A 26,977-nucleotide genomic window follows, 5' to 3' on the forward strand; every position below is an offset into this window, starting at 1 on the left:
ACCATAAGGAATCTAAAGCTAAAGCTAAAGCCAGTCGTTAAACAAGAAGTACATCAAAGAAATCAACAGATACACACCCGCCGAACTAGGCATCCAACTCGCAAAACACCACATTCATAGAGTAACCCCTAAAGCAAACCCAAACAACCCACCCGTCTTCCACCCATCTTCCACCTATCCCACCCCCACAGCTACCCACCCTGCCTACAAAGCGCGCTGATACTAAGATCATACAGCGACCGAGCACCATCCATCACATCGCTCGAAACGCGCGGCACTGTTCCCCCGCCATAAACATTGCTACTCTCACCACCACCAAGTGACAGCGTCATCGACACTTCCTCGCTGGGACCTTCCTGTATTGAGAATTCTCTCGCGGGGGATTCGGACTCGGATCTGGTTTCAGATCTAGAGACTGAAGCAGCAGAACCCCCAACCCCAACAGCAGCAACAGCAGCCGCAGCAGCAACTGCAGCATCCTCCACCCTCGCTGCATTCCGTCTCGTCCAACTCCTCGTCTGACGACGAGTCACGCTGGCGACCGCCTCGCCCCTAAGGCGTGGTCTCACGCCGCCCACTCTGCTACTCCCCTCGCTATCACTATCACTATCACTATCGTCGTCATCTCCATGCTCATCCCCGTCTCGGCCAGCAGAAGAAGAAGGGGAAGAAGCAACATGGACGCGCGATCCCCCCGCGAGAACATGCGTGCGGGTGTGTCCATTCTTCCCAGCACAAGCATGGCAACACTGCCATCCGCAGTCCCTGCAGCGGGTCATACCCTGGCTGTTGCGGCCGTTGCAGAGGTCGCATTTGGCGGTGTGGGCGGCGACGGTTTCGAAGGTGACGGGGACTTTGACGGGGCCGCGGAGGCTCGGATGGCGTTCGGTGACGGTGCTGGGTGTGGATGGGGCTGATGTGGTTGCTGAGGGTAAGGCTAGGGTGGGGGGTGTGGGGTTTGGGTTTGAGCGTGGGCTTGGGCTAGTGTGATGTGCTGGGTTCGATTCTGGGGATAGGTCGGGTATTGGTTTGATATGTGGTGGTGGTGTTGAGATCTCACTAGTATGATAGCGAGGGCTGTCTTCTGTGAATAATTGGACACCTAGCTGTGCTGGTTCGAGATCCTGTGTCTGTCTTGGAGGTGACGATGGAAACAGTTGTTCGAAAAGACCCCCCGGCCCAAGTGCATCCCCAGGAGAAACACCCTGCTCGAAGTCCTTGAAAGAAGGAAGACCGTGGGGTACAGTACCAGTTGCCCGAGGCTCCAGACTCCCAGCACGCTCTGCATACCCAGACCTGTCAACCACAGTAGGGCTACTAGACCACTTCATATGGCCCGACCGCGCCGGTCCAGCAACCTCACCAAAGCCGCGAGGCGAAGCGGTGGAGAAGTCCCAGGGTGGCCATCCGCTGTCGTGGTGAGCGGCGCGCGGTGCCATCGATGGCGCTGGCGCCGGGGCTTCCGCTCTAACATAGCTTTCTTGGGAGTAGTAGTGTCTTTGGCTTGGAGATATACCGTATGAGGTTCTTTCGCCGGGATAGATTGCAGGACGGTACGGTTCTCGTACGGGGACGTATGGTTGAGAGGTAGGGTTGTATGTGTTGTATGTGGGGGGATGGGTTGGTCGGGGGTTGTATGGGTTGGTCCACTGGGTTTGTTAGTTAAATGGAGCTGGGGTGTTGGGATTGGGGTTCACGACTTACCTGGTTGGGTGGTCTGGTGTGCGTTGCTGAGGTATGAGTGAAAGGGGTGAGTTGGAGTTGGCGATGGTGAGGTCTTTCGTAGGAGTGCTGGGGGAGAAGGAGTTTTGTTAGCTTGTTACTTTCTCTTATACTGTCCAGTCCTAGATAGTATAGATACGTCCTAGACATAGACAAGAAATGATGATAACATACCATGTAATCCAGAGGGAGATGATCGTGTCTAACACGCCGATGATACACGGGAGCCCTGCTCTCGCGGAAATTCAACCCCGACGATGCTGATGAAGCAGAGGAATAATAAGATGGAGGAGGATAGTTGAAAGGAGGATGGTTAAGAGGATGATAGCTGGTATAGCTGTGTTCCCAGCCACGGGGCCCAGAGCTTGGGTATGCACGTCTGTCTGGGTATCCAGCCATAATGTGTCTTCTTCCTCTTCTCTTGATGGGATATCACAAATATTTCGAAATAAGACTCCTAGATGAAGATACTAGGACCGTTGAGATGTCTTCAGATACGTAACTCCGTAGAAAAGACAGGCGAAGTAAAAACAAGACAAATCACCCAACATGCAACAAGATCCAGAAAGCAGTAGATGAACAGGAAAGACCAAAAGCCAGCGACAGACAGAGGAAAAGGACCAGCCTATAAATACTTCTTCCTCCAAGGGGCAAAAGGCAAAAGTCAGCGCCAGCACGACGCGATCATGAACGACAACGACAACAATAACGTCAATAACCAGCAAGTGCCTCATTCACCACGACCCTCGTTGACGGCTGGTGTTCAACGACGACGACAAACGATGTCATGGTGGGAGGGACACACCTGTGGTTGTACCTCGCTCGAGAGAGGTCATTTTCACTTGTCTGGTGGGATATTTCACTTGTTCGTTAAGGGGGATTATATATTGAGTTTTCTTTCGGTTCTTTGAGTGGTGGATTGTGCTGTGCTTGGAAATCCGGTGCAGGAAATGAATGGGATCCTTTGGTGGGAGAATGGTGTTCTTTGGTGAGACAATAGGATTATTGAGGGGGTGTATGGCATTATATGAGTCTTTGTGGGGTGTATGAATGGGGATATAGAAGGCATTGTCTTGCTGGGCTTGGGAGGCAAGATGCCGTCAATGCTCATTATAGGTGAGACTGTTTGAGCTTCATCAGTCTTGTCAGTAGGCCTGATAGACTATGAGACCAGAAGAGTAGGTACGGCACGGTAGCATACTACAGACTTTTACAAATTTATCAGACCGTTATCATTGAAAGACTACCCAAGAACATGGTCAGTGTCTACAAATCAGAGATTAAACTCCCACCGTACTTGCGTTTTCATTATTGAGATTATCCCAGACAGAAGGCGAACGGTATAGACATATATCTTAAATCTTGGTCTTCATGCATCCTTATGTATCTAGAGCCATGCAATGGTCATTTATTTGTGGGCTGTTGAGATAGACACCATGAGCTTGATTCCACTTTCCATCGCGTATCAGCGGACAGCGGGTTCACTTACGAATACCCTCTTCAGGCTTGGGCTCAATGCCAACCACCTCAGCAGCAGTCTTGGTGTCCTGCGCCGTCTTGTCCTCCTTCATGAAGGGGAAGGCCAGCACCTCCTTGATGCTGTAGTTGTCCGTCAGGAACATGACCAGACGGTCGATACCCATACCCCAGCCACCGGTGGGCGGCAGGCCGTACTCCAGACTGGTGCAGAAGTTCTCGTCGATGAGCTGGGCCTCGTCGTCACCCTGGTCCTTCTGGCGGGCCTGCTCCTCGAAGCGGAGACGCTGGTCGAAGGGGTCGTTCAACTCCGTGTAGGCGTTGCAGATCTCCTTCTTGCAGACGAAGGCCTCGAAGCGCTCGCACAGACCGACGTTGTTGCGGTGGTACTTGGCCAGCGGCGACATCATCTGCGGGTGGCCCATGATGAAGGTCGGGTTGACGCAGGTCTCCTCGATGAACTCGCCCACCATCTTGTCGAGCATGCGCGCGTTGGTCAGCGGCGGCGAGCACTCCACGCCCGTCTTGGCCAGGACCTTCTTCAGGAACTCGCCCGTCTCGGCCGTGTGCAGCTGGTCGCCCGGCGGGAACTTCTCGCCCGTCGCCTCCTCCAGCGCGGGGATCATCTCCACGCGGCGCCACGGCGCCTTCCAGTTGACGTTGTAGACCTCGCCGGTCTGCGTGTGGAAGGTCGTCTCATAGCCGCCGGTGACGTGCTTCACCAGGCTGGAGACCAGCTCCTCGGTCATGTTCATGACGTCTTGGTAATCGGCGTACGCCCAGTAGAACTCGCAGGTGGTGAACTCCGGGTTGTGGGTCAGGTCGATGCCCTCGTTGCGGAACTGGCGGCCCATCTCGTACACACGCTCCAGACCACCGACGATCAGCATCTTCAGGTACAGCTCGGGGGCAATGCGCATGAACAGGTTCATGTCCAGCTCGTTGTGGTGCGTGACGAAGGGCTTGGCGGTGGCACCGCCCGCGATGGCGTTCATCATGGGGGTCTCGACCTCGACGAAGTCACGGCTGTCGAAGAAGCGACGGATGAAGGAGACGATCTTGGAGCGGGTGACGAAGACGTTACGGGAGCGGTCGTTCATGATCAGATCCAGGTACCGCTGACGGAAGCGCTGCTCCTTGTCCTGGAAGCCGTAGTGCTCGGAGGGGATGGCGTGCAGGCAGGGGGCCAGCAGCACGACCTCCGTGGCGAAGATGGACAGTTCACCGTCGGGGCGGTTCTTGGGGTTGCTACGGCCGGGGAAACCGATCACACCGATAATGTCACCGCGGCGGAGGGGCTCGTGCTGGGCCTCGAAGGGAACCTCGCCCTTGGCGTTCTGCGCCTGGCACACAATTTGCACCTTGACGCCCTCCGCGCGGAGGTCGTAGAACAACAGCTTGGCTCCAGACGTACGCTTGGTGTAGATACGTCCAGCCAGGCGGATGGGGACATCGGGCTTCTGCTCGCCCTTCTCCAGGCTCTCGTAGTCCTTGAGGAACTTGCGCAGGTCGTCGGTGACCTGGAACTTGTGCGGGTACGGATCCGGGTTCTTGGTCTCACGCAGCTTGTTGATGCGCTTGCTGCGGATCTCAAAGTATTGCTAGACATGGGGATCGGCTGGTTAGCTCTGTCTTTCTGACGTCCCCGGGACATTCCAGAACCCAAACAAACTCACGTTGGGAGTCAGGTTAGCCTCCTCATCCTCAGCGGAAGTCTTCTTCTCGGCCTTGGGAGGGGCAGCAGCCTCCTTCTCCTTCTTCTTGGCCTCCTTCTCGCGCAGCTTCTGGCGCTTCTTCAATTCGGTCTTGGACACGCGCTCACCGGTGACCTCGTCGAGCAAAAGGTTGGCCATGGAGGCCTCGGCTTCCTTAACACCGCTGGGATCAGCCATGGTGAAAATTAAGATTGAATGGTATGAATTGGATCGTGGTGGGGGTGAGGAAGCAGGTCAAAGTGACGATGGTGGGCAAAGAGAGAATTTTGGGCGCGGAGTCACTCCTCGGCCGCTCTGATTGGGCGTGAGCCTCAGGCCCCACGGCCGATAAGATGTCCGGTCCGTTTCGGGCGGATGACTCAGGCTGCTATTCTCCATGGTATTTACAGGGTGGTTCTACATGGATGGTTCATATGTAGCTGTGTTTTAAGGCATTATTTGAAATGAAATTGGAATTGCTTGACTAAACCTTTGCAGACAACAGTCTGAGGAGGGTTCAATCTGGACTTAGGGCTTAGGGCACCCTGGTGGGGTTTCCAGACTACCCCGCCATCCATGGTCGCAGCCTCAGGCTCCCGTTATCAGGGCTTCAGTACAGCATCGATCAATTATTCAACTGCCATCCAGATATGTTTCTCGCTGTCATTTCGGGTATTTCATCTGTGATATCGTACGTTATGGTGAAGGTGTTCGTACCAGTTCATTGCTTCCAGTGCCACTCCGTCCATTGCGCCTTAAAGAAAGATTCAAACTACCCAGGACAATCAACAGACTGCTCCATCAAGGTCAGCCCAGCCACCAGGGGGTTGAGACTTGATGGGGGTATCCATCTGGTCTTCTTTTCGCACCGTAGCAAGCCACTGCTGAGCCTTGGTGATCTTGTTCTTCTCGCGGACGAGATAGGTCCGCCGCCGTTGTCGCTCCGGGTCTTCGGCCATCAATTCGAGGCACCGATCGAGGGCTAGGGATTGTGTCAGTGGCAGTGTCGTCAAACATCACGTTGTATAGAGACATACCATTGTCGTCGAAGATGCGCAACTCAGTCTCAATGACATGGATGAGCTCCTCGCGGCACTTGGAGAACAACTTTGTATGCACGCTTTGGCACACCACGTCGATGAACCGCGAGCTAGCCACTTCGTAGTATCCCCGAGAAGTCTAGTTTTCGGTCAGTTTACGGGGAATGCCCGATGTGGGATTATCAACCTTACTGCCATGGCGCGGACCTCCTGGGGATACGAATCGACCTTGAGCTCAGCATCCGTAACCTTCTTCCCTTCCGCTTCCCAGCGGGGATCTGCGGGTGCGATCTTGCGTTTGTTCCTCAGATAGCAATCAACCCTCGCGTCACGACGGCGCGTGGCAAGAAGCTTGTAAGACTCGTTGCGGGCCTGTTCCAAGGCTGAGGTCGCCATTGTAAATGGCTTGTTGTGCTCAATCTCGTATGTTTCCGCAGCATGCTGGAAGTGCTCGGTCTTCAGCTTCTGAAGATAGCTTTCCATGATCTTTCTGAGTTCGCGGTACAAACTCGTCTGGTGATATTGAGCAAAGACGTTCTCCAGCTGCTGCATCAACATCTCTCTCACGAGGTAGTGCGTGGCCTGGAGGAACACTTCCATCGGCTTCGACCAATGTTCAACACTCTTTTGATTCAAGATCTCCACAGTCCTCGGGTCAATCTGATCCGGGATACCTGCGCGACACGAATCCTCATTGAACTCCCGGATCTCATCCCAAGTGAACATTTTGGCGGGTTTGTCGAACATTTCGAAGCAAGTGAAGTTGTATCCCGACTGTTTGGGAGCTGGCGATTTCGAAGGTTTGACCTCGGTGGAGGGCAGAGGGGCTGTTACGCTGGTTCGAAGTCGCTTGACGGGTCGTTGCGAGTTGAGTTCGTAGCAGTCAGAGTCGTCGTCTTCTTCTTCAATGTACATCTTTTTCTCACGCTCGGTCAGGATTTGAACGATTGGCCGGGTCTTGGTGAGGGCCCTTTTGAAATCCACAGCAATGCGGCCCCATCGTTTTTGGAGGGGATACTGTGACGAGCCCCCATCGATATTAGCACGGATAGCCTCCTTCAGGCGATTCATATGTCCGCATAGAATATATGGGATGTTTCCCGAAAGTGGGACTGGAAGCGTGCTCAGCTCGTTATCAATACGATTTGCCTTCTCCTCGATCTTTTCGATGATACTGGGCAGGCAGTCTTGGATTTGTTCGAGAAGCAGGCTGGAAAGAGCGGTTTGTAGGTTGCGAGTGCCGAATCTTCCTTGGTATGCAGTGAGATCAGTGGCCCATGGGTCAGAAGCGAAGAAAGCGGTCTCCTCTTCCCGAGCTTTCGAATGTTCAATATTAGGGTCAGGGTTGTTGCGAACAACGTAGTATCCGTGGCCAAGTCGAAATTTGTCACCCTCCAGGATCTCAGTCCACTGCTCGTAAGACTCTCCGTTCTGAATTCTGTCCGGCTTGGTGAGGACGCCGAGAGTACGGGAATTGGCCCCGCGTACATCCCGCATGAGGCGGGCAGCGCTGGAATTGGTAGCGTCATCCGTCATGGGCAAGGTCAAGAGAACAATGCAATTACTCTGCGAGATGTAATCCTTGACAAGGTTTTCGACCAAGGAAACCAGATAGCGTTCTTCTTCAAACTCCGCTTGGCTGATGACCCCGGGAAGATCGTAAAACGACAGGTTCGGAAAGTTTGAAGAAGAAATATCCAGGCGGACGACGTTCGGTGAGAACTTCACTTGCTGATGGAGTCCCGTGGCTGTATTCTGACCGGGAATATAGTCGCTAGGTGGATGACTCGGATTCAAAATCGCCAGCTGCGCCCATTTGATGGCCTCCTGGACATCACCTTTCTCCGTTATGGTGGTAAAGAGCTCGTCTTCTTGGTCTTGCTCTATCCATGGTCCCAGAGGGTTTGACCGTGTTGGGATTTTCGTAATTTTCTGGGAACCATCGAACATGTACTTCCTGGACAGGTAGACGCGGCAAGTCCACGGCTGACCCGGTTCACTTTCAGACAAGTTGATCTCCATGGGACATCTTGTGCAGGTACCGGCGCTTCTTGGCACTTTGATCTCCGACATGCCCTCAATTAGAGAAGACTTGCCGGTACTCTGATCGCCGATGACACAGATTTTCGGCAGGGCGATCTTGTTATCTTCGATCCCGATGTGTCTCAACTCTTGGATTTTCTTGACCAGGCTCCTCATGCCATGGCCAATGATGTTTATAGCATCCAGCTCCGATGGAGGTGAGGGTTCCATGGTGTCTTATGTCTGTTAGCATGGTGAGACTTGGATGGGGAGCAGGATGTCAGACTGTGGACTTACTCGTCGTCTGGCTTGAGGCTTCGGTGATATCCTGCTTGATACTGGGACAAGGGCTATGATTTGAATTTAGCATCACTGAGAGCATGTCCAGAGTGAGGATAGTTAGACAGCTCAAGTGAGGCTATAGTCAAGCTTCATAGCAGGGGTATTCGAGATAATGTAAAAGTAGATGCAGTTAGTGGATGGAGAGGGGAAGAGAGTAGGGGGTATCAGAGTAGAGATTAAGTCAAGTAGGGAAATAGTCAGAAATAAGAAGAAAAGAGTGAATAAGAAATAGATGGTAAAGAAGTGAAAGTGAGGACATGGCTGGGTTATATAGGAAACAGTGAATGCGACGTGTGGACTGGTCTATCACTCTCACAGGTGATTGTATTCGGGCCATACAATTTGGCAGGCGAGTCTACGCAGTCTTGGACTTGGGTCTGTTTCCACCACAACCCCATCTTAGTATCAGGGATGGTTGTAGAAACCCACAACTTTTAGATAGGGACATTGTCAGTGAATATTCAACAGCACAACAAGTTTGAATAAGCTTGATACAGTTGTGTGGCTGGTTTATGTAAAGGATTTGATCCAGGATATCCACTGTGCGATGGCAAGAAAATGACGAAGATTAGATCTGCAAATAGTTGAGTGTGATGATAGCAAATTGTTTAATATGATAGATCATTATCTCCTCATCTCAGCCTTATATTATAGACATATGAGCGTGTTCATTGATCATGGAATGCATCGTGGAGACTCATTGTATAGAAGATGCCGCAAGCAAAAGCGGTGAGATCAGCTCTGGTCATCTCTGGTCGGACCCAAACCGTGATTGAGTCTAGTCTCGTCCATGAATGACCCAGCTGGGAACCAACTCCACTCTGGGATCTCTTTGTTGTTCCTGACCCTCTCAATTCTGTATTTCTCCTTGTTGAACTCAGTTTCTTCAAGATTCTGACCTCATCTCTCCCCAACAAAGACAGACCTCATATCTAGGGTCACTTCCATCTTACCCCTCCGAAGTCTCCACCCCACACAGTCTCCGCAATGCTTCAAGTTCCCATGCGGGATCACGCCAATGCGGCCTCCACCAAAGCCATCATCTTGGTATGCCCCCCTGAACCTCATAGATCAATTCATCTCTAACCAAGAATGTCACTGCCAGGTCGGAGGCCCATCTAGGGGTACTCGTTTTCGCCCTCTGTCCTTGGACATGCCCAAGGTCCGTTGTCCCTCCTTTCCTTCGGTCGCCCATTGTGCCCCTCCTTGAACGGCTCAATCTGTCAACCATAACTTCGTACCTTATCAGCTGACTGACGTATTTCCGTTTAGCCCCTCTTCGAGGTTGCCGGTCACCCCATTATCCAGCACTGTCTGAAAGCTCTTGCGAAAATCCCCGATATCCGCGATGTGGCCCTGGTCGGCTACTACGACGAGACCGTCTTCCGCGACTTCATCAAGGACTCTGCCAAGGAGTTCCCCCAATTTCGTATCCAGTATCTACGGGAATACACCGCTCTGGGGACCGCCGGCGGTCTCTACCACTTCCGCGATGCCATCCTCAAGGGCAAGCCGGAGCGCATCTTCGTCCTGAACGCTGACGTCTGCTGCTCGTTCCCGCTCGTGGAGATGCTGAAACTGTTCGAGGAGAAAGACGCAGAGGCGGTCATCCTAGGAACCCGCGTCAGCAACGACACGGCCACCAACTTCGGGTGCATCGTGTCCGACTCGCACACGAAGCGAGTGCTGCACTACGTCGAGAAGCCCGAGTCGCACATCTCCAACCTGATCAACTGCGGCGTCTACCTCTTTGCCACCGAGTGCATCTTCCCCTCCATCCGCAGCGCCATCAAGCGCCGCACCACCCGCCCCCGCCTCGTCTCCTACCCCTCCTCCGAAAACCTCGATACCTCCTTCATCGCCGCCGACGAGTCGGAGCCAAGCGAAGTCCTCCGTCTGGAACAAGACATCCTCTCCGACCTCGCCGACAGCAACCGCTTCTTCGTGCACGAGACCAAGGACTTCTGGCGCCAGATCAAGACCGCCGGGTCCGCCGTGCCCGCCAACGCCCTGTACCTGCAAAAGGCCTTCCAGGCGCAATCGGACGAGCTCATGGCCCCGTCCGCCACCATCGTACCCCCCGTCTACATCCACCCCTCCGCCGAGGTCGACCCCACCGCGAAGCTCGGCCCCAACGTGTCGATCGGCCCGCGCGTGGTCGTGGGCGCTGGCGCCCGCGTCAAGGACTCCATCGTCCTGGAAGACGCCGAGATCAAGCACGACGCCTGCGTCATGCACTCCATCATCGGGTGGAGCAGCCGCGTCGGCGCCTGGGCGCGCGTAGAGGGCACCCCGATCCCAATGGGCAGCCACTCGACCAGCATCGTCAAGCAGGGCGTCAAGGTCCAGAGCATCACCATCCTCGGCAAGGAGTGCGGCGTGGGTGATGAAGTCCGGGTACAAAACTGCGTGTGTCTGCCGTTCAAGGAACTCAAGCGTGTACGTTCCCTTCCCCCCAACCGGTGGGCCATTTCAGAGAAAGGGAATTCGAAAACTGACAATGCCACAGGACGTCTCCAACGAGGTTATCATGTAGAGCCCAGCCGTCGATGTGGGATTTCTGCCCTAGGAGTGCATATGACCTGCCTTTTCTAATTCCAACTGTTGTGATTGATGTATCCTGCCGATCTAAGCTTTCCTGTCGATCTATATTGAGCGTCCTAGACCACATTATCTTTCATTTTCTTCCATTCTCGAGCTGAGTCTAGTTTTCTTTTCGTAGTGCTTGTATTCATAACTATTTTCCCGTATATGGTTGACATATGATGTATGGGTCACACTTATAGCCACACAAAAGAATCCGCTCAACATCACGTAAAACATCATTTTGATCGAATCTAGACACAACCTCCGACACCGGCAGACTACACAACAAAACAAAAATAAAATAAAATAAAATAAAAAAGGGAGATCAATCCCAAAAAGACACGCCACGCCTATACCAACAAACAAAACGCAATTCGTAACGCATCAGACAAATACAGCACGGGTGATGTGGTCATTCCAAAAGATATAGAATATAAAAAATGCTGTACACACATCACGCCGCACAAATGCACACACAAGCTTCCACATCTCATTTCTCCTTCTACATCTACCAGTACTGTAGACGTGACTGGCTCTCACCGATACGCGCCCGCGTCATAGGCAGTGTACTCCCCCTGATGGCCGTGTACATCAGCCGGTTCGTACCCGTTATACCGCGCGCGGGGCGCCCTGCGCTGGCTGAGCGCGGCGGGAGCCGAGTCATAGTAGTCGTGGGCGTCGCCTTGATGGTACTGTTCTGTGGAGCGGGCGCCGTAAACAGGGGGCAGCGGGTGGCGCTCGTCGGGGAGGAGGTGGTTGTGGGGGTCAGGGCCGTCGTGGAAGGGGTCATCGTGGGTGGAGTTATCGCGGGAGTGGGAGTAAAGCGGGTAGTGGTCCTCGTAGGGGCCGGCGGCGGCAGTGGTGGACATGACGCTGCTACCGCGGTTGTGCATCTTGTAGTCTGCGGTGGAGAGGGCCTGATTGCTGGCCATGGGGTCGTAGGCGCCGAGACGGGTCTGGCGATTGCGGGTGATCACGTCGAGGACGGCGGCTGCGATGTGGGCGAGGATGGAGAGGATGGTGAATGCGAAGAGGGCTTTGTAGGCGCGGCAGACGTTGATGCCGGTGGAGTTGCCCCAGTAGGTTGCGTTGCAGGTTGTGAGGATTGTGTGCGACATGCCGTAGCAGAGGAGGCCGAAGGAGAGGAGCCAGAGGAAGAGCATGATGGAGTTGAAGGTTAGGGAGAGGCGGGGGGCGAGGCCGTAGCCGCAGTGGACGATGGTTGTGAGGACATAGTTGAGGAGGGATAAGATGGAGGTGATGAGTATCTGGGTGGTTAGCATTTGGATTGGTGGTGTTTTAAGGTAAGTGAATACGTACCACCAGGAACGCCCAAGGGAGCTTGAAATTGTCGGAATGGAGGCGGTAGACGAACACCGCCAAGATGATGGCTACGACCAGGGAAGAAATGAACCCGACAGTGCGAATGATATGGAAGGGGAGAGGACGGTAGAGAGACGGTTGGACGGATTTCGATCGCATGACGACAGATGTGTAGACAGCCTGGGGCTATCAATGTGGAGAGATGTGAGTGAACTCAGATGGATGGTTGGATGAGGAGAGATGGGACGTCTTCGTGGGGGCTGGTCTGTGTTTATTCGCCTTGAGCCAGCAAGAGCGAGAGTAGATGATATGATGTGAGTAGGTAGAAAGGACAGAAAAATAAAAAGAGAGACAGAGAGACAGAGAGAGGAAACACGTCTGATGCTGTCGCAATGCCGCGCCTCCTTCGGCTGATCTTGGCTCCACCACGGGTGTTGCTAAAGAAAGAACCCAGCCTAGCGCAGGCTCGTGTTGGTCTGTTGCCGTGTTTATCTGTCGATCAAGACCAGATGGATTGCAGTTGCCTGGTAACAGTGTCTTAAACTGAACAATGTGAGGAATGAGTGAGTTCAGCAGACAAATTCCTATTGAAATAACATGATCAGAAGAATGAATATGGAAATAAAAAGGATCAAGTCATTTATCTGAAATCGTTCTAGACTTTCTCGTTCCGAATGTTGAACCCTGGATTGATTAAGTGTATGCGTTGTGCTATGTTTCTTACTAACCAGTGCATCTACACTAGGTTATCCCCTTTGGGACTTTTATTTGCTGACTAACCACGCTTCCATTCCATTCTCATCACGACTGTAGAGATAGTTACACATTACTCATTTCGCTCATTCTTAGATATCCCTCTCGACTGACATTTCATCCGTCCATCGTCAACCCATACAACACACTCTTCTTACTCACATAGCCCTCACGAGGAGGTACACTCTCCATCACTGCAGGACAGCTCATCCGCACAGTCGTCATGACTCGTACAAGAGGATCCTAGTTGAAAATGTCAATTCAGTATCGACCTCAAAACAGTATCAGGGGCCACTGTCGACATACCCTCGCAGTGATCCTCCCAGGAACACGTCGTTTCTGTATCCTCATCAGCAGAGCAAACGCCACTAACACAGGCCAGCTCATCTGAACAGTCATCGTCGGAAGAGCAAGAGTCACCTAGTCCGGGGTTAGTGTTCATCTCACATCCCCATGCACATGCAACGTACCCTCGCAGTGACCCTCCCACGAGCATGTCTGCGCTTCATCGGCAGAACAGATGCCGCTAGTGCAGACAAGGTCGTCCGCGCAATCGTCGCAGCTCGAGCATGCAGCGCCTGCAGTAGCTCCCGTCAGCTTATCAAATAGAGCAATATCTCAGATGCAACCCACCTTGGCAATGACCGGGCCAGGAACAGTCGGTCGGGCTCGGCTCGGCTGTCGTGGTCGGCTTGGCTGTCGTGGTCATCGTAGCGGAGGTAGTCGTGGGGGGCGTGGAACCGCCGAGCCCCAGATTCGAGGCCAGGGCGTTGACCAGCTTGTCACCCATCGACCGCAAGGTGCTGAAGTTGGTGATATAGTTTTCGTTCAGGGCGCTGCTTGGCAGGACCGAGTCCTTGCCGGTGAACAGAATATCTACATCGTGGGTCATCAGAAACCATGCAAAGCCATCAGCTCCCATCCGGGCCCGGTACTTACAGGTGACATCGGCAGCGGTGTGTCCCTTGTTTCCGCTCAGATCGTCCTGGGGGAAACAAGTACGGGCCATCAACCATGAAGCCTCGCCGGTAACCTGCGGGCTATCGCCATTGGAATCCCCGAGGATACCGTAGTACATCTTGCCGTTGCTATGTGCAATGCGGTCAGTAGCAGTCATTTAGGGATTCATTCGACGCCGAAGGCTCAAGATCCTACCAGATCACAGCAGCAATGTTGTTTCCCGATAGGAGGTTTCCATTTGCTGACAGGAACTTCTGCGGAATGACGATAAACGGCACCTCGTACGCCGCCAGAGCACCCCAGTTGGTCTGGTCTTGCCCATCAGGGTTTCCCTGTTGATTTCACATCAGAGGAGAGATCCCTTCGCTGTGTTTATTCTCAGCCTTACCACGCATTTATAATCAATGCCGTCGCAGTCAACATCCATGTCTGCCACCCATGACAAGGCCGCTCCCTGGTGACCACATTAGATGTCGAGCAAGAACCAGAGGGAAGAACCCACCTCACTGAACGACAGCCAGTCACTGTGGATCGTGGACTTGGCTGCGTTCTTTTCAAGGCTCACAGGATACGTTGCCACATCCGGGACCTTGCTCGCCTTCGCAGCGGCGGTTTGAAGGCCGGCGACTGGGATCGAGGCAGCAGCTTCAAAGAATTTGGCCGGAGGACCGCCGGTAGGGCTATTGTAATCGGGGCCATTAACCTGCTGGCCCAGCACAGATGCGCTGAAGGCCACCGAAAGGGCCAGGTTCCTAGTAAACTTCATCGCCATGATCATATAACAAGAACACTGACTAGAAGGTCTGCACGAAGAAAACTGTACTTGATCGTCAGACTCACGGTTTTCGTCAGGGAACCCCTCTATTTAAGCTCCAATCACTACCCAGCAATGGTATCAGCTCCTTAATAGCGGCTCCGTCTCCTTGAAACTAAGCCAAAACTGCCAAGTCGCTAAGCGGCAATGTTGCACCGGCGGATCTGGGGATGAGCGTGGTCCCACGCGACAGTACCTTGCGCTTGATTCTCCCTCGGTAAGACCTACTCGATATGATGACTAGATCAAGTAGCATGCCATTCCTGCAGAACACCAGGAGTCAAAATGGCTAGGTTGAATATCGTCATCGAAGTCTACGCCCCGCACCCGGGAGGATCCCTAGCCGGATCTAGCGGCCCTGTCAGATCAGGAACCAGGCACAGGTACGGAGTAGAACGATCTAGTTTCCGGCCCAGGATGGACTGTCCTACGGATAGTTGCTCCCTCAAACCAAAGACATGAATGAGTTTCAAGCCACTGCAACCTTGAGAGAAAGGAAAAGTGGTCTCTGTCCCATTGATCCCAAAATGAAGGACTATGTTGCCTGATGCTTGGCAATTAAACTTGTCTTACAATGAGACTGCTTCGAGGACGACACGCTCTAGCGTCAACGCCCACGGGCTGGCTAGGCCTTGGACAAGCAAGTCATAATGGCCTGGGAGTATATTCCGGAAATTGGTGGCTTGCGTGCACAGTATACGCAGCCGAGGTTAGCAAGGTTTGATGATGACTATAGTATGACAGCATCTAAATGGGCAATGTTTCCGAGTCGAACCGTGCGGTTGAGCCTAGGGGATAATCAAAAAGCTTGAGTATTACCCAGTGGCTATCTGCTTGGCACTCCTTACCAATACGCTAATATAAAATAGTGTAGGGATACCAGTAGACCCATCATCCAGACCACAATGTACAACCAAACACGATCTATTCAAAGCCCCTATATTAAAACAAAATTACGACAACGGTGTATAACGCAATCCAAAACACACACACACAACCCCCAACCCCATGATGGATAATCCTAAACATAAACCCACTCCTCCAACTCCTTATACGCCTTGTCCAAATCCTCATTCACAATAACCTTATCAAACCCCCCTGCCGCCCAAATTCCAACTCCTTCTTCGCCTGCGCCAACCGCTTCAGCACACTATCTTCCGTCTCAGTGCCCCGCCCGCGCAGTCTCCTCTCCAGCTCCTCCTCACTCGGCGGCGCAATAAAGACGTAGCGCGCCCCAATCGACGAGTTCCGCACCTGCTTCACGCCCTCCATCTCGATGTCCAGCACGACGACCTTGCCCTTGGCGGTCTGCTCTTCGATGGTCATTTTGCTCGTTCCGTAGAAGTTGTCTCCGAATTGGGCACTATCAGTAAATCACCATTAGCATACCCCTCACAACAAACACGAATCCACTCGCCAGACAAACTAAGAAAAAGGAAAAGGACTAACTTCTCCACAAACTTATCCTGCGCAATCAAGTCCCGGAACTCATCCTTCGTCACATAGTAATAGTTCACGCCATGCTTCTCGCCCGGGCGCGGACTGCGCGTCGTGTGCGAGATGGATAGCGTATACGTATCCGGGTGTTTCTCGAAGAGCATGTTGAACAGCGTGCCCTTTCCGACCCCGCTGGGGCCGGAGATGATGATGGGGCGGCGGTCGGTGGGGGGGGTCATGATGGATGGGGACTATCACACAGATGATTAGTATAGTCCTTTGCTTTATGCGATCAAGACGGTAGTCGTCTCTTCAAGTTGTATGGCAAACGTACAGTGTATGCAGATGCAGATGTAGATGCGGGGTGTTGTTTGGCGGTGCAAAACCAAGACGAGGCAAAGATTGTTGGCCGAAAACAGCGGGGCCGGTTGGAGCGCCCGCCGGAGTTTAGCAGCACGCGGGCCGCTGTTGGTCTGGGCCTTAGGCTTGGAAACATTCCCTTGACCTTCACTTCCAAATTCCAATATGAGATTGGATGCGACTGAGTTGCTAAGATCAGTCAAATGCTGCTGCTATTACATGCATAGGCTATTATATATGCAGTAGCTATACAAGAATCAGTTTACTTTCATCAATCCGTTATATATCTCAATACAAGTCTCATCAACAAGAAGATCGAAAAATCAACCCATCACACCCACAACTCCAAATACATATACATACCTGATCATCACCTTCTCAACTCGCGCAACATCTCTTCCATATATGTAGGGGACAGCGAATAAGCGCGCAAAGTACAACCGGCTGATGCTGGATCGACCGTTGTCCCTTTTATTGTTATTTATTTTTTCCGCGGCCGAAAGATTGTATTACATAAGCGGATATAAAATCCGTGTCATGTGACTTTATAGTTATGACATGTGGCCGAGGAGAAGATGCGAACAATGGAGCAAGTTCGGCATGATTACTTCTTTGGGGTTAAGGCTGGTTTTGAGATAAGACAAAATTGTCTGTCAGAGGGCTCTCAGCTTTGAATCTGTCCCTTGTATACTAGACACGAGACAGTGGAGTTGTGGACGGTGAGAAATCACATTGTGGTGCTGCGACCAGCTCAGTGGTTTAGTGTGCTGACAATTGCATATAGTGGATATTCTGCTGAAGAGACGGCAGTATATACCTGTCAAAGAATATCATAAAGTAAAACGTGCCTGGATCTAACAAGTGGTTGATAGAGAGAAAGCATGATAGCCTGACTAAGGCGGAGAAGGAAAACGCGTCCCGCTGCTGGCTGGTCGCCTCCCCACCTCTTCCACTCCAGCTTCAAGCTTATATCCTCCCCTCCCCGCCGTCTCGTCATTCCACCAGACTCTCCCATCGACCACTCTATTAAACCAAAGGGAGACCACAAGCCCAGCTGATATCAAGCGCGAGAGCACAAGCTCTACTCGCGTCTCGACCTAACCCAAACCCTTCCATAATCTCACACCCCACCATCATAATGTCCACCTACGAAGGTACAAACTACATCCTCTCCGACTCAGTCTCTACATCCCCGCAGAACAACCCCACTAACCCACCACTTCTATAAAAAAGTCGAACACAGCACCCCGGACCTCTCCACCCCCTCCCAATCCAGCCAACGCCGCCGCCGCCCCGACCTATCCACCTTCTTCGCCAAGCTCTCCGAAATCAGCTCCGACGAAGCCCGCTCGCGCCCCCATGCCGTGCCCGTCCCCGGCGACATAAGCGCCGCCTTCTACTCCCTCGCCGACGCGCTCAACGTCATGCGCAGGGAGGGCGAAGGCGGGGGAATCCCGACTGGTAACGGCGTGCCTGACCTCGGGGCTGCGTTTCACAGCGGCGGTGCCGCCGCTAGTGTTCATGGGGATGATCTGCTGGCGCAGATGATTCAGACGCTGCTTAGTGAGGCGGAGACGCCGCCGAAGGAGATTGAGGGGGTGAGTGAGGAGTTTTGTGATGGTATGTTTGCTTTCTTCCTTTTCTCTTTGCGGAAATTACATGGTGGCTTGCTACATGCGGGTGGTTCACTGCATACTGACTGATCAATCCGTACAGTCCTCGATCGTGTCCCCAAAACCAGCCTCAAACCCTCCCAATCGTGTCCCATCTGCAATAACCCCTTCCTGGAAGATCAGTACCCTCTCGTCGTGCGACTGCCCTGCCACCCCACCCACCTGTTCGATCTAGAGTGCGTGCGGCCGTGGCTCCGCCTCCGCGGAACGTGTCCGCTTGACCGCAGGGACTTTGCAAAGGAGGAGAGAGAGAAGGCCGAAGCGCGGAAGAAGAAGCCTGTTGAGGATGACGAGGAAGAGTGGGATGGAATGTACGGTTGAAGTATGATGATACCGGGTCGATTGATTCTTATCTTTCACGCTACTTGCTATACTGGACTGTTTTGATGAGCGTTGCGGGGACTGAAAAACACGAGCGCCTTTACAGGATGTGGTTGGTTGGTTGGTTTACAGTGATGACTGGATGATGATGATATCTTTTTTTTATTCTTCTTTATTCATTCCGACATATCCTCTCGTGAAAGTTTTGTTCTGTTTTACACAATATGACGCCTCTGTCCGTCTATCCATCCATCCATCCATCCATGCATATGCTCTAAAAGCTGAACCTCCCCTCATCCTTTGGTCGAATAGCCAATTTCCCATCCTCAATCACAGCCTTGAACCCACTCCTCTCCAGCAATCCTCCATCATCCTTAACCACCTCCCTCGCCTCCAAATCCTCAACGAGCTTCTGATTCTCACGGTTCCCCTCCAGCAAGAACTTGAGACACATGACGGCGTGTTCCTTGATGTACGGGTTATGCGCGTCGAAGTTCGTGCACGATAGGATGGTCTCGACGCCGCCGTACCGCCGGATCTGATCTTGCACTTCAGGGCACTTCCACACCAGCGAGGACAGGACTAGCACGACTAGTTTCTTGAGATTGCGCCACTCGAACTCCGACGGGTCTTCTGTGATTGGCGGGGACTCCGCTCGGGATCCGGCGCCTGCGTCGATGGGGTCCGGATCGCTGGGGTCGTAGGGTCGCTCGACGGCGACGGGTCCGGGCGTGGAGCCTGGTTGTTGTTGTTGTTGCGGAGGCTCTCTGGGCGGGCTGTGGCGGCCGAAGGACAGCGCGCTGAGCTGGCCCTTGGGAATGCTGGCCTCGAGTTCCTTGATGAGGGTTACTAGGTCGTAGACGATCTCCCACTTGAAGAGCAAGTTCTTCCAGTCGTTGTTTTCGGTCAGGACGGCGAAGAATTCGAGGAACTGGTAGACGCCTTCGTAGACGCGTTCCATGTCCCACAGGTTCAGCGGGAAGTCTTCGGGTAGGGCGCGCCCCGCGCGGATCTGGCCTTGCAGGTAGATTAACGCGCACGTCTCGGGGATGATGTTCCCGCGGAAGATGGTGAATATGTATCGCACGGTGAGGACGTCGACGCGTAGAAGCGGCGCTGGGTTCTTCGCTGCGCTGGCTGGCGTTGAGCCTGTGACGGAGGCGGGCGAGTACTTGGTGCGGAAGATGTGCGTGAGGATTTTGACCACAACGGCCTGCGCTGGTGAAATGATGTCCTTTGGTTGGCCGAAGTCGGAATACGCGTGGGACATGAGGCCGTTCTTGAGCACTGCGTCCATGATCTGAACCATCATCTTGAAGTAGAGCTCGTCGTCGGGGAGATCCCACGCGGCGATGAAGATCAGAAGCTCCCGGAGGAGATTCCGTCCTGTCTCTTGGGTGAGGAGAACGTGACATCTGAGGGACTGCATGTTCCTAGATCCAGTCCGCTCGCCACCCTTCAGCCCGAAACTGTCGACTATGCCCGCTTGGATGATCATCGGGAGAGCTTCGATCTCCGCCGGTCCCAGCACGAGAGGGATGTCGGTTAATAAACCTCGCTGTTGATCGCCCGGGCGGCCTCTATAGTCGTCATCGTCCTCGTCATCTTCTTCCTCTTCCTCCTCTATGCTGCCATCTGCAACGGCCTCCAGACTGCGAGAATCCTCGTCGCCCACCGTCCCGGCATCTCCTGTATCGTAATCATGATCGCCATCGCCGCCGATCTGCGAAGTCTCCTGCAATCTTGCCATGAGCTCGTCCTTAGCCTCTTGGAGCGTCTCTGCGGCTGATTGCGCGGACCGGGGCATGCTAGTATCTTCCTCTATGATAGGGGCGTCGCCCGATGCGAGGGCACCGTATTCGCTGAGGTCGGGAAGATCGGCCCAGCAGATGCGCGGGAACCCCGCCGTAGAGCTGCGATCGATTGTAAGAATGGACTTCTTGCGCGGCGGTTCATCTTCCGGCAACGCAGGCGGAAGGTCCTTGGCCCGGTCTTGAAGATCAGACCAACCGTCCACCTTAGCGCCCAGAATCGCGGTCAGAGCCGCCCTGATCTCCTTGACCTGCTCAGGGTCTTTTCCCATCTCCTGTATGGCAGTTAGATCGCGTCCAAGAAGCTTCTCCATGTGATCTTTGATGTTCGCGAGTAAGAGCATGGCCGCTTCTTCCTTGATCGTCGCGGGTTCTCTGGGGAAGTTGGAGATCGTCTCCAGTAGTAGATCCTCCGCAGTCTGATCGTAAAGTGCGCGAATCGGGGGGTTGACAATTCTTTCTCCGGTTTTCACAATGGGCGCCACGCCTTCGGGTTGACTGCTGACTTGATCGAGCGGCTCCCTGGGCTGGATGATATTCGAATCCCCCGTTGAATGATACCCGAACAGATCCAGCCAGAGGACCATCTTCCGCTGTTCATTGTGCATGATAAAATTATGCAGGAACTGGAGACAGGTGATCAAAAGGCGCTTGTAAAGGTTGACCACCTTCTGCCAGCGTTCCTCGTTCCTCGCATTTGTTTCCCCGTCGAAGCCGCGCGCCGTAACTCTCACACATGTATCCACCAGCGCCAAGATCCTCTGATCGAACCCTTTTTCCGCGGCCATGTTTTGCGCTTTTTTCGTGGTCGCGAGGAGATTGCGTGCGATGGTACATAGGTCATTTAAACGCTCGATGTCCTTAACTAGCGAAAAGTAGTTGTAGGCGATGAGGTTCGAGGACGAGTGATCGTAGTTCGCGGTCGGGGGGCATTTCCAGGCAAAGGACTGCGATTCTAGCACCGGGATCGCTTTCGTCAATACGTCCGTGAACCCTTGCCAGATGTCGGGAGACAGTCCCAAATTGTGTCTAGAATCGGAGAACAGGGTCAGCTTTCGAGGATTCCGCGCGCGCAAAACAAAAGCAAGAAGATCGAATAATTCCATACCGCACATCGCTTTCCTGATGAGTTTTGTACAGGATTTGTTTCCCTGCCGACAGCATGTGCTCTAAACGCTTGTCGTCAATCATCCCGCGCGTCTCGTAGTGGCTCAAGGTTCCCGTCAGGATGACCTTTAACATGAGCTCGGCGGGTGTACATTTTGGCTTCATCTCTGCTGCAGCCCGGTCCGCCATTGTGATCGATCTGGCGGGGGTTTCAAGTCAAACACTGCTGTTGACAAGATGGTTGCTTTAATCATGGTCCGCAGGGTTCGGCGGGGAAGAAAGAAAGGCAGACAATCATGGGAATTTTTCCGGTTCCGAGACAGTCCCGCCAATTTCCTCTTTAGGTAATACAGCTAGAAACGATGAATGAATGACATTCATGGCTGACATCTTATTCACCAACTAAATTTATCATTGTACTGATGAGAGTGATTCCGGTGTAAATAAAATGCTATCTATCAAGATGTCTTCGCTCTGGCCGGGGTTTTGAATGCATGGCGCAAGTTGTTCCAAAAACCAAGATCATAGATGTTATCGATCTCGTCCATACCGCGCACTGGAGTCCACCTCTGATCAATGGGCGCATTCCGATCGCTTGGCTGAGTGATTTCATTTGATTCTGGTGACAGAAGGCACCCTTCTTTCGGTGGCTCATCAGTGACCACAAGGACTTTATCACTGCTCACGGGCCAGGAATTTTCAGGCCTCTGGTATTCTCCCAGTAGAGGAGAAGAATCATAGATCTCGGCCTTGGAAGCTTTGAAAACAAACCCATCGATTACATCTTCCTTCCATTCCGACCATTTCGAGCTCTCATTTGTAGTCATGCCCGCCCAAATGAGATACGTATGGTACACGAGAAAGGCCATCGCGAGCGGAGCCGTCATGAGCATCAACATGGTCACCGACCCGACGCGGATATCGATGGCCACGACGCCGGCCCAGATATTGAAAAAGGTGACCCAACTCTGCCGGGTCGTCCGAATGTGGGAACTTGGTGGCAGATGCTTGTCCAGCGTTTGCGTGAGGAGCGAGTGGCCCAGCCAGGACCCATACAGCAACATGACGCTGAGTGACAAGATCATGGACAGGAAGTAGCCGTAGTTGTTCAGCCCAACGCAGTTCATCAGCCAAACGCAGTGGTGGTCATGTCGGGAAACGCAGGCATTGCATATACTGCAGTGCTTACTTCGTGCAGGTTTCAGCATCTGGCATGTCTTACAGTAACGCCCAGGATGGAACAGAACTCTGTCATAGGGGTACCGTTCCAGTTCCTCTCCGTGGTTCCTGGTGGTGATGTAGGATTTGGTGGCAATGCTGGCGTACAGGAACCCATAGGGCAAGCATATTAGAAAGAGTATGCAGACTCGATGCACGAGAGACACCCTTGACCATGCGGCCGGGATGAATATGCATTGGCCTATTATGAGAATAACGAGAAAGAAGATCTAGACAGGATGTCAGCAACTCCAATGACCTGTTACTTTCAGTGGCAGGACTGACAAGGACAAGAGGGTGGTTTTCATGCAATACGTATCTGCCAGATCGACTGCAGCAGTATTCAAGTCGGCCACCAAAGAGAACACTGTCAATAGAAGCTAGTCGGCGGGGAATAGATATGCATAAAACTCTATGCAAGAAGCCAATGGGAGTCTTTCTATAGATCAACATCGTCAGTCATGGCCCTATCCTTAGTATCTATATGAGATCAGGAGCCTCGCCATACCGAAATGCAGGCAGTCTCCCAAAAAGAGCAACGAAGACAAATCCAGAAATCCCCAAAATGACGAGGGCTATGGTTCTCACCACACCCATGCTGGTCGTGCTCTGACGCGTGGTCAGCTCAGCCCCGCTTCAGTAATCGATAAAGGCGAAGTGGGTGAGCGTTATTGTGTGATATCCAGCTTCTATAAAGTCATTATATCGTTTGGCTTTATCAAAGGACAGGTCGGAGGATTCCAGCTTCTTCACTTGTCGCATTGCATCAACACATTGTCCACCTATCATTCTCCCCGGATTTGCGGGCGACGATCTCGCCACGTGACCGGCCTTCCCGATACAGCGGAACGCGACCAATTGAACCAACTGACAGCATACTTGCAATCCTTTATCGACACGACTCAACGTCTAGATTCGTTCACCTTATTCTCGAAAGAAGGAAGCGGTAGAAAAGAGATATATTCCTCTAGTGATAGTTCTATTGCGAACCATCTTCTCCAGGACCACGCGCAATTTAAATTCGGCATTCAGCACGTGATCGCGCGTCAGCAGCCTTTGGACACGAAGCTCTGAAATCGTCAATAATATCCCGAATTCTGTCGGTTTCGGACCGGAAATGGTAGAAGAGGTTGGGGATGGGCATGATGGCCTGTTCAAGGGAAAACAGTTCTGGTTATCTCACAACGTTCCTCAAAGAGGGCGGTTCAAGGACTTGATCAAGGTACGACCTCTCATACCTTGGACATTGCGACATCGCGCTGACCAACGTGCAGAACAACGGTGGCATTCTCAGACTGTATGAAAAGGATGCAGACATCAGGCTGGTTGACCATTTAAGGAAGAACCTTCCACCAGACACGTAGGGTTACACCCTGATTCTATTCTACATCTTTGCACGCATAGACACTCATCAATCATCAGGCACTCTTACAAGTTCGTCGAGGACTCCGTCAAGCAGGGAAAAATGCAAGACTTGCGGAAATATGAAGCTGGCCCTTCTGCACCGCGACCTGTCGGGGCGACCAACATCCCAAGTAGGAATCACAAGCGAGCTTATACCATCGAGGACGACCAGATTCTTTGGGACTGGATGCAGCCGTATGAAGAACAAGGGACTGCGCCTATATCAGGCAACCTGATCTACCAAGATCTGGCCGCAAGGGTAAGCACGTCCGTTCTTAACTCCAAGAAGCCGTACATTAAGTTCTTCTGTCACAGTACCCCCAGCACACATTCCAGTCATGGCGGGATCGGTACTTGAAGCGACTTCGAGGCAAAGACCGACCAGGTGGTAAAACCTATCTGGCTCCAGGCGCCCTCGCCTCGAGTAACACCGAAGAACAGAGGCCGCCTGTTCGAGACAATTCGCAACAGGAGGCACCCGCCAATCCCGAAGATAAGAAGCGGAAGCGCTCGCCTCAAGCTAATCCCGAGCATCGCAACGCAGAAACGACGCCCAGCCCAAGCCACAAACGAAGACCAAAGCCTACAGCGAAAGCCCCAGAAGAGCGTGTAACACGAACACAAGAAACGAGGCCACAGACAAGCGAAGCACCGTCAACGCCGATTCCAAACAAAAGCAATGCAAATGCCGCCGCGCAAGCCCAGAATGCGCAAATTCCGCCCCCACCCGTCGTTGATAACGACTTCGATACCACCCTATTACAGTTACCCTTTTTCCCAGGGAGCCCCGAGCCCGAAGAAGCTCCCCCGCAGGATATCGATACCTGGATCGATGAGCGCCTGCGGACGGGCAAAGCGAAAGACGAAGATCAGATCGTTGAGGCGCTCCGCCGGGCTAGTATGGATCCTGTCCTGGCAGATCGGGTCTTGGAGAGCTTGGCTGCCGGGCGAGGCATTCCTGATAATATGCCCGGTGTGTGGACACCTGACGACGACAGAGACATGGAATCGGCGGATGGCCGAAGAGTCAATCGCGTCATACAAAAGCATGGCTCCGAGGCATTTGACAATCGGTGGGAATACCTCAACATGGCAAGGGCCACTGGCCTAGAAGGGAACTAGTCGCGGCAAGGATGCACATAGTTGACCATAATAATAATAATATCAAATACGACGTTGAGGATGTACAACAACAGGAGTATCAAAATCAAAATACATAAAGATAGCGTAGAAACCCGGAAAAATCAACATTGCCAGCAGTCAGAAATGAAATAGGGAGATAGAGAAGACCTGGTAATGATGAAAGATAAGAATATGGCCCCACGATCACTAAGGATGTAAGCCTCCATCCTTGTGTCTGAGGCCTGTTTTCTGTGGTTTTTCTGCACTTTCCCGTCGAGCAATGCCACACAGCCACCATGGCTGGAACCCCATTCCTGGGTGTATAATCTTACAGATCATATAACGCGACCTATTAGCCTAAAACTCCGTCAAGAACACCCTTCAAGCGCTAAGGCCTTCGGACATTATGTTGTAAATGCAATGACTACCTTGCCAATAAATGAATAAAGAATTGGTCCTAGGTCGCTATAAAAACCAACTCAGCATAGATTCCGCAGGCGCACGTCGCTAAGACTCGTCCTTGAAAACACTGCCACTATGTTAGAAAGATTCGCGATTCCAGACCGCGAAAAACAATCAACTTACAGGTGTGATTCATAGAATTGGAGCATCTGGTTGTAGGTTAGCATGGAGGTGGGATACCGCGGGGGTCGCAACTTGCCTTCCTCGGGCACCGATCATAACACATCTCGATGGACACCTTGGACTTCTTCCCATTCTCCCAAAGTAAGAACGCGACTAAGCCGTCTGTTTCAGCGTCGCGAAGAATCGTTTCGACGCTCTTGACCTCTTTCTCCCAGTTCTTGGACTTGGGCATCCAGTTGGGTGTGTCGTTGTTTTCGGCGGGTTCGTCCTCGACGGCGCCCCGCGACTTTCTTTGTCGCTTAGGCTCTGGCTTCTCTTGCTTCACTGCTGCAGACTTCGGCGGCCGTCCTCCCATAGATTTTCGCTTCTTCGGCTCGGGTTTCTGGGGTCGGCCCCCCAGTTTGCGATAGTACTCGTCGACGGCATCTTTCGCGCCCTCCCTAAGACCCAGGGTGTCAATGAAGGTCGATTCCGAGGAACGTCAAACTAACAGGTTTTCCTCCGGTTCGTATGTTCGGTCGGCGGGGTCTTCGTAGTCTTTCCACTTGACTAGAAGCAAGAGAGCGCCCTAATGCGATCAACTCGATTAGCCAAAGCCGAGTACTTCATCCGCAGGAAACAAGCCGGAAAGCGCACGTTTTTCGCAAACTCATGTCCCTCAATCTTGTCCACGATGAACCTAGTCGCATCAGCGCGGCTCTCGATCGCAAAGCGACTCGCGGCTCAGCCTACATGTCCTCCTCCTCCTCCTCCTCCTCCTCCTCTCCGTCGCCGTCCTCATCATTGTCCTCCATTGCCACGTCGCGATCCTTGCTCTCCGCGGCGCTGTTGAAAGGGATCGAGTCGCCGGTGGACTCGCTGTCCGAAACGTCTTCCAACGGTGCTGTGTTCTTGGTTAACCGCTATGAACTCATAGCATAGCCGCACCAAACAAGCGATCACTTACGAGGCATTGTCCGGGAAGGAGAGACGAGGCTCAACAGCTTTGAAAACAACTTGGCGGATTAAAGCACAAAGCACACTATAAGCACAGTTAAGATGAAAGTACCAGGACGAGCATTGGGGAATAAACGATGCGCTCGAAGTGACGAAACAAAGGTTCCTGGATGCCGACCTCGCGCATGGCGCGTAGTTGGGAAAGGGCGCCATACCGCCTTGGGCAACCAGCTCACTAGCCCCAACTGGGAAATCTCCAGAATTTCTAAGT

At 52.8% G+C, this 26,977-nt stretch overlaps 11 protein-coding genes across 11 annotated transcripts; 3 read left to right on the forward strand and 8 right to left on the reverse strand.

Moving 5' to 3' along the window:
- Positions 1-156: 156 nt before the first annotated feature.
- Positions 157-2,121, reverse strand: P168DRAFT_305511 (uncharacterized protein; the record flags this gene model as incomplete). The annotated part of the gene is made up of 3 exons (XM_024838934.1): positions 157-1,649; positions 1,705-1,791; positions 1,897-2,121. The coding sequence occupies 3 exons, from the start codon at positions 2,119-2,121 to the stop codon at positions 192-194; spliced, it is 1,770 nt and encodes a 589-aa protein (XP_024691786.1). The 3' UTR covers positions 157-191.
- An 832-nt stretch (positions 2,122-2,953) lies between these two features.
- Positions 2,954-5,157, reverse strand: P168DRAFT_255370 (lysine--tRNA ligase KRS1). Its single transcript, XM_024834456.1, has 3 exons — positions 4,875-5,157; positions 3,212-4,799; positions 2,954-3,141 (listed from the first exon to the last, which is right to left on the reverse strand). The coding sequence occupies exons 1-3, from the start codon at positions 5,088-5,090 to the stop codon at positions 3,131-3,133; spliced, it is 1,815 nt and encodes a 604-aa protein (XP_024691787.1). The 5' UTR covers positions 5,091-5,157; the 3' UTR covers positions 2,954-3,130.
- A 214-nt stretch (positions 5,158-5,371) lies between these two features.
- Positions 5,372-8,185, reverse strand: P168DRAFT_271212 (putative dynamin GTPase; the record flags this gene model as incomplete). Its single annotated transcript, XM_024835249.1, has 3 exons — positions 5,372-5,874; positions 5,930-6,071; positions 6,125-8,185. The coding sequence occupies 3 exons, from the start codon at positions 8,183-8,185 to the stop codon at positions 5,678-5,680; spliced, it is 2,400 nt and encodes a 799-aa protein (XP_024691788.1). The 3' UTR covers positions 5,372-5,677.
- A 941-nt stretch (positions 8,186-9,126) lies between these two features.
- On the forward strand, positions 9,127-10,985 carry P168DRAFT_271213 (mannose-1-phosphate guanylyltransferase). Its single transcript, XM_024835250.1, has 4 exons — positions 9,127-9,343; positions 9,402-9,458; positions 9,569-10,735; positions 10,806-10,985. Exons 1-4 carry the CDS (start codon positions 9,284-9,286, stop codon positions 10,830-10,832), a joined length of 1,311 nt encoding a protein of 436 aa, XP_024691789.1. The 5' UTR covers positions 9,127-9,283; the 3' UTR covers positions 10,833-10,985.
- Positions 10,986-11,010: 25 nt separating this feature from the next.
- On the reverse strand, positions 11,011-12,753 carry P168DRAFT_328260 (uncharacterized protein). Its single transcript, XM_024841339.1, has 2 exons — positions 12,203-12,753; positions 11,011-12,150 (listed from the first exon to the last, which is right to left on the reverse strand). The coding sequence occupies exons 1-2, from the start codon at positions 12,362-12,364 to the stop codon at positions 11,419-11,421; spliced, it is 894 nt and encodes a 297-aa protein (XP_024691790.1). The 5' UTR covers positions 12,365-12,753; the 3' UTR covers positions 11,011-11,418.
- A 221-nt stretch (positions 12,754-12,974) lies between these two features.
- Positions 12,975-14,987, reverse strand: P168DRAFT_291331 (glycoside hydrolase family 75 protein). The gene is made up of 8 exons (XM_024837387.1): positions 14,421-14,987; positions 14,307-14,372; positions 14,114-14,250; positions 13,898-14,046; positions 13,592-13,834; positions 13,429-13,536; positions 13,265-13,378; positions 12,975-13,201 (listed from the first exon to the last, which is right to left on the reverse strand). The coding sequence occupies exons 1-8, from the start codon at positions 14,688-14,690 to the stop codon at positions 13,128-13,130; spliced, it is 1,161 nt and encodes a 386-aa protein (XP_024691791.1). The 5' UTR covers positions 14,691-14,987; the 3' UTR covers positions 12,975-13,127.
- Positions 14,988-15,675: 688 nt separating this feature from the next.
- On the reverse strand, positions 15,676-16,758 carry P168DRAFT_179251 (guanylate kinase). Its single transcript, XM_024832939.1, has 3 exons — positions 16,504-16,758; positions 16,182-16,420; positions 15,676-16,095 (listed from the first exon to the last, which is right to left on the reverse strand). Exons 1-3 carry the CDS (start codon positions 16,663-16,665, stop codon positions 15,807-15,809), a joined length of 690 nt encoding a protein of 229 aa, XP_024691792.1. The 5' UTR covers positions 16,666-16,758; the 3' UTR covers positions 15,676-15,806.
- Positions 16,759-17,261: 503 nt separating this feature from the next.
- Positions 17,262-18,769, forward strand: P168DRAFT_305518 (uncharacterized protein). Its single transcript, XM_024838935.1, has 3 exons — positions 17,262-17,683; positions 17,763-18,149; positions 18,246-18,769. The coding sequence occupies exons 1-3, from the start codon at positions 17,668-17,670 to the stop codon at positions 18,521-18,523; spliced, it is 681 nt and encodes a 226-aa protein (XP_024691793.1). The 5' UTR covers positions 17,262-17,667; the 3' UTR covers positions 18,524-18,769.
- Positions 18,770-18,797: 28 nt separating this feature from the next.
- On the reverse strand, positions 18,798-23,256 carry P168DRAFT_298025 (essential cytoplasmic protein Ctr86; the record flags this gene model as incomplete). Its single annotated transcript, XM_024838230.1, has 7 exons — positions 18,798-21,363; positions 21,443-21,640; positions 21,793-21,794; positions 21,830-21,831; positions 21,959-22,889; positions 22,945-23,098; positions 23,168-23,256. The coding sequence occupies 7 exons, from the start codon at positions 23,254-23,256 to the stop codon at positions 18,798-18,800; spliced, it is 3,942 nt and encodes a 1,313-aa protein (XP_024691794.1).
- A 299-nt stretch (positions 23,257-23,555) lies between these two features.
- P168DRAFT_305521 (putative transcription factor Rap1) lies at positions 23,556-25,254 on the forward strand. The gene is made up of 4 exons (XM_024838936.1): positions 23,556-23,881; positions 23,934-24,019; positions 24,082-24,322; positions 24,379-25,254. The coding sequence occupies exons 1-4, from the start codon at positions 23,777-23,779 to the stop codon at positions 25,183-25,185; spliced, it is 1,239 nt and encodes a 412-aa protein (XP_024691795.1). The 5' UTR covers positions 23,556-23,776; the 3' UTR covers positions 25,186-25,254.
- On the reverse strand, positions 25,215-26,842 carry P168DRAFT_305522 (chromo domain-containing protein). Its single transcript, XM_024838937.1, has 7 exons — positions 26,717-26,842; positions 26,503-26,653; positions 26,407-26,449; positions 26,262-26,338; positions 25,847-26,210; positions 25,771-25,796; positions 25,215-25,714 (listed from the first exon to the last, which is right to left on the reverse strand). Exons 1-7 carry the CDS (start codon positions 26,721-26,723, stop codon positions 25,693-25,695), a joined length of 690 nt encoding a protein of 229 aa, XP_024691796.1. The 5' UTR covers positions 26,724-26,842; the 3' UTR covers positions 25,215-25,692.
- Positions 26,843-26,977: the final 135 nt, after the last annotated feature.

The sequence above is a fragment of the Aspergillus campestris genome, assembly GCF_002847485.1.
Source record: "Aspergillus campestris IBT 28561 chromosome Unknown P168scaffold_8, whole genome shotgun sequence".
Taxonomy (NCBI): Eukaryota; Fungi; Ascomycota; class Eurotiomycetes; order Eurotiales; family Aspergillaceae; genus Aspergillus; species Aspergillus campestris.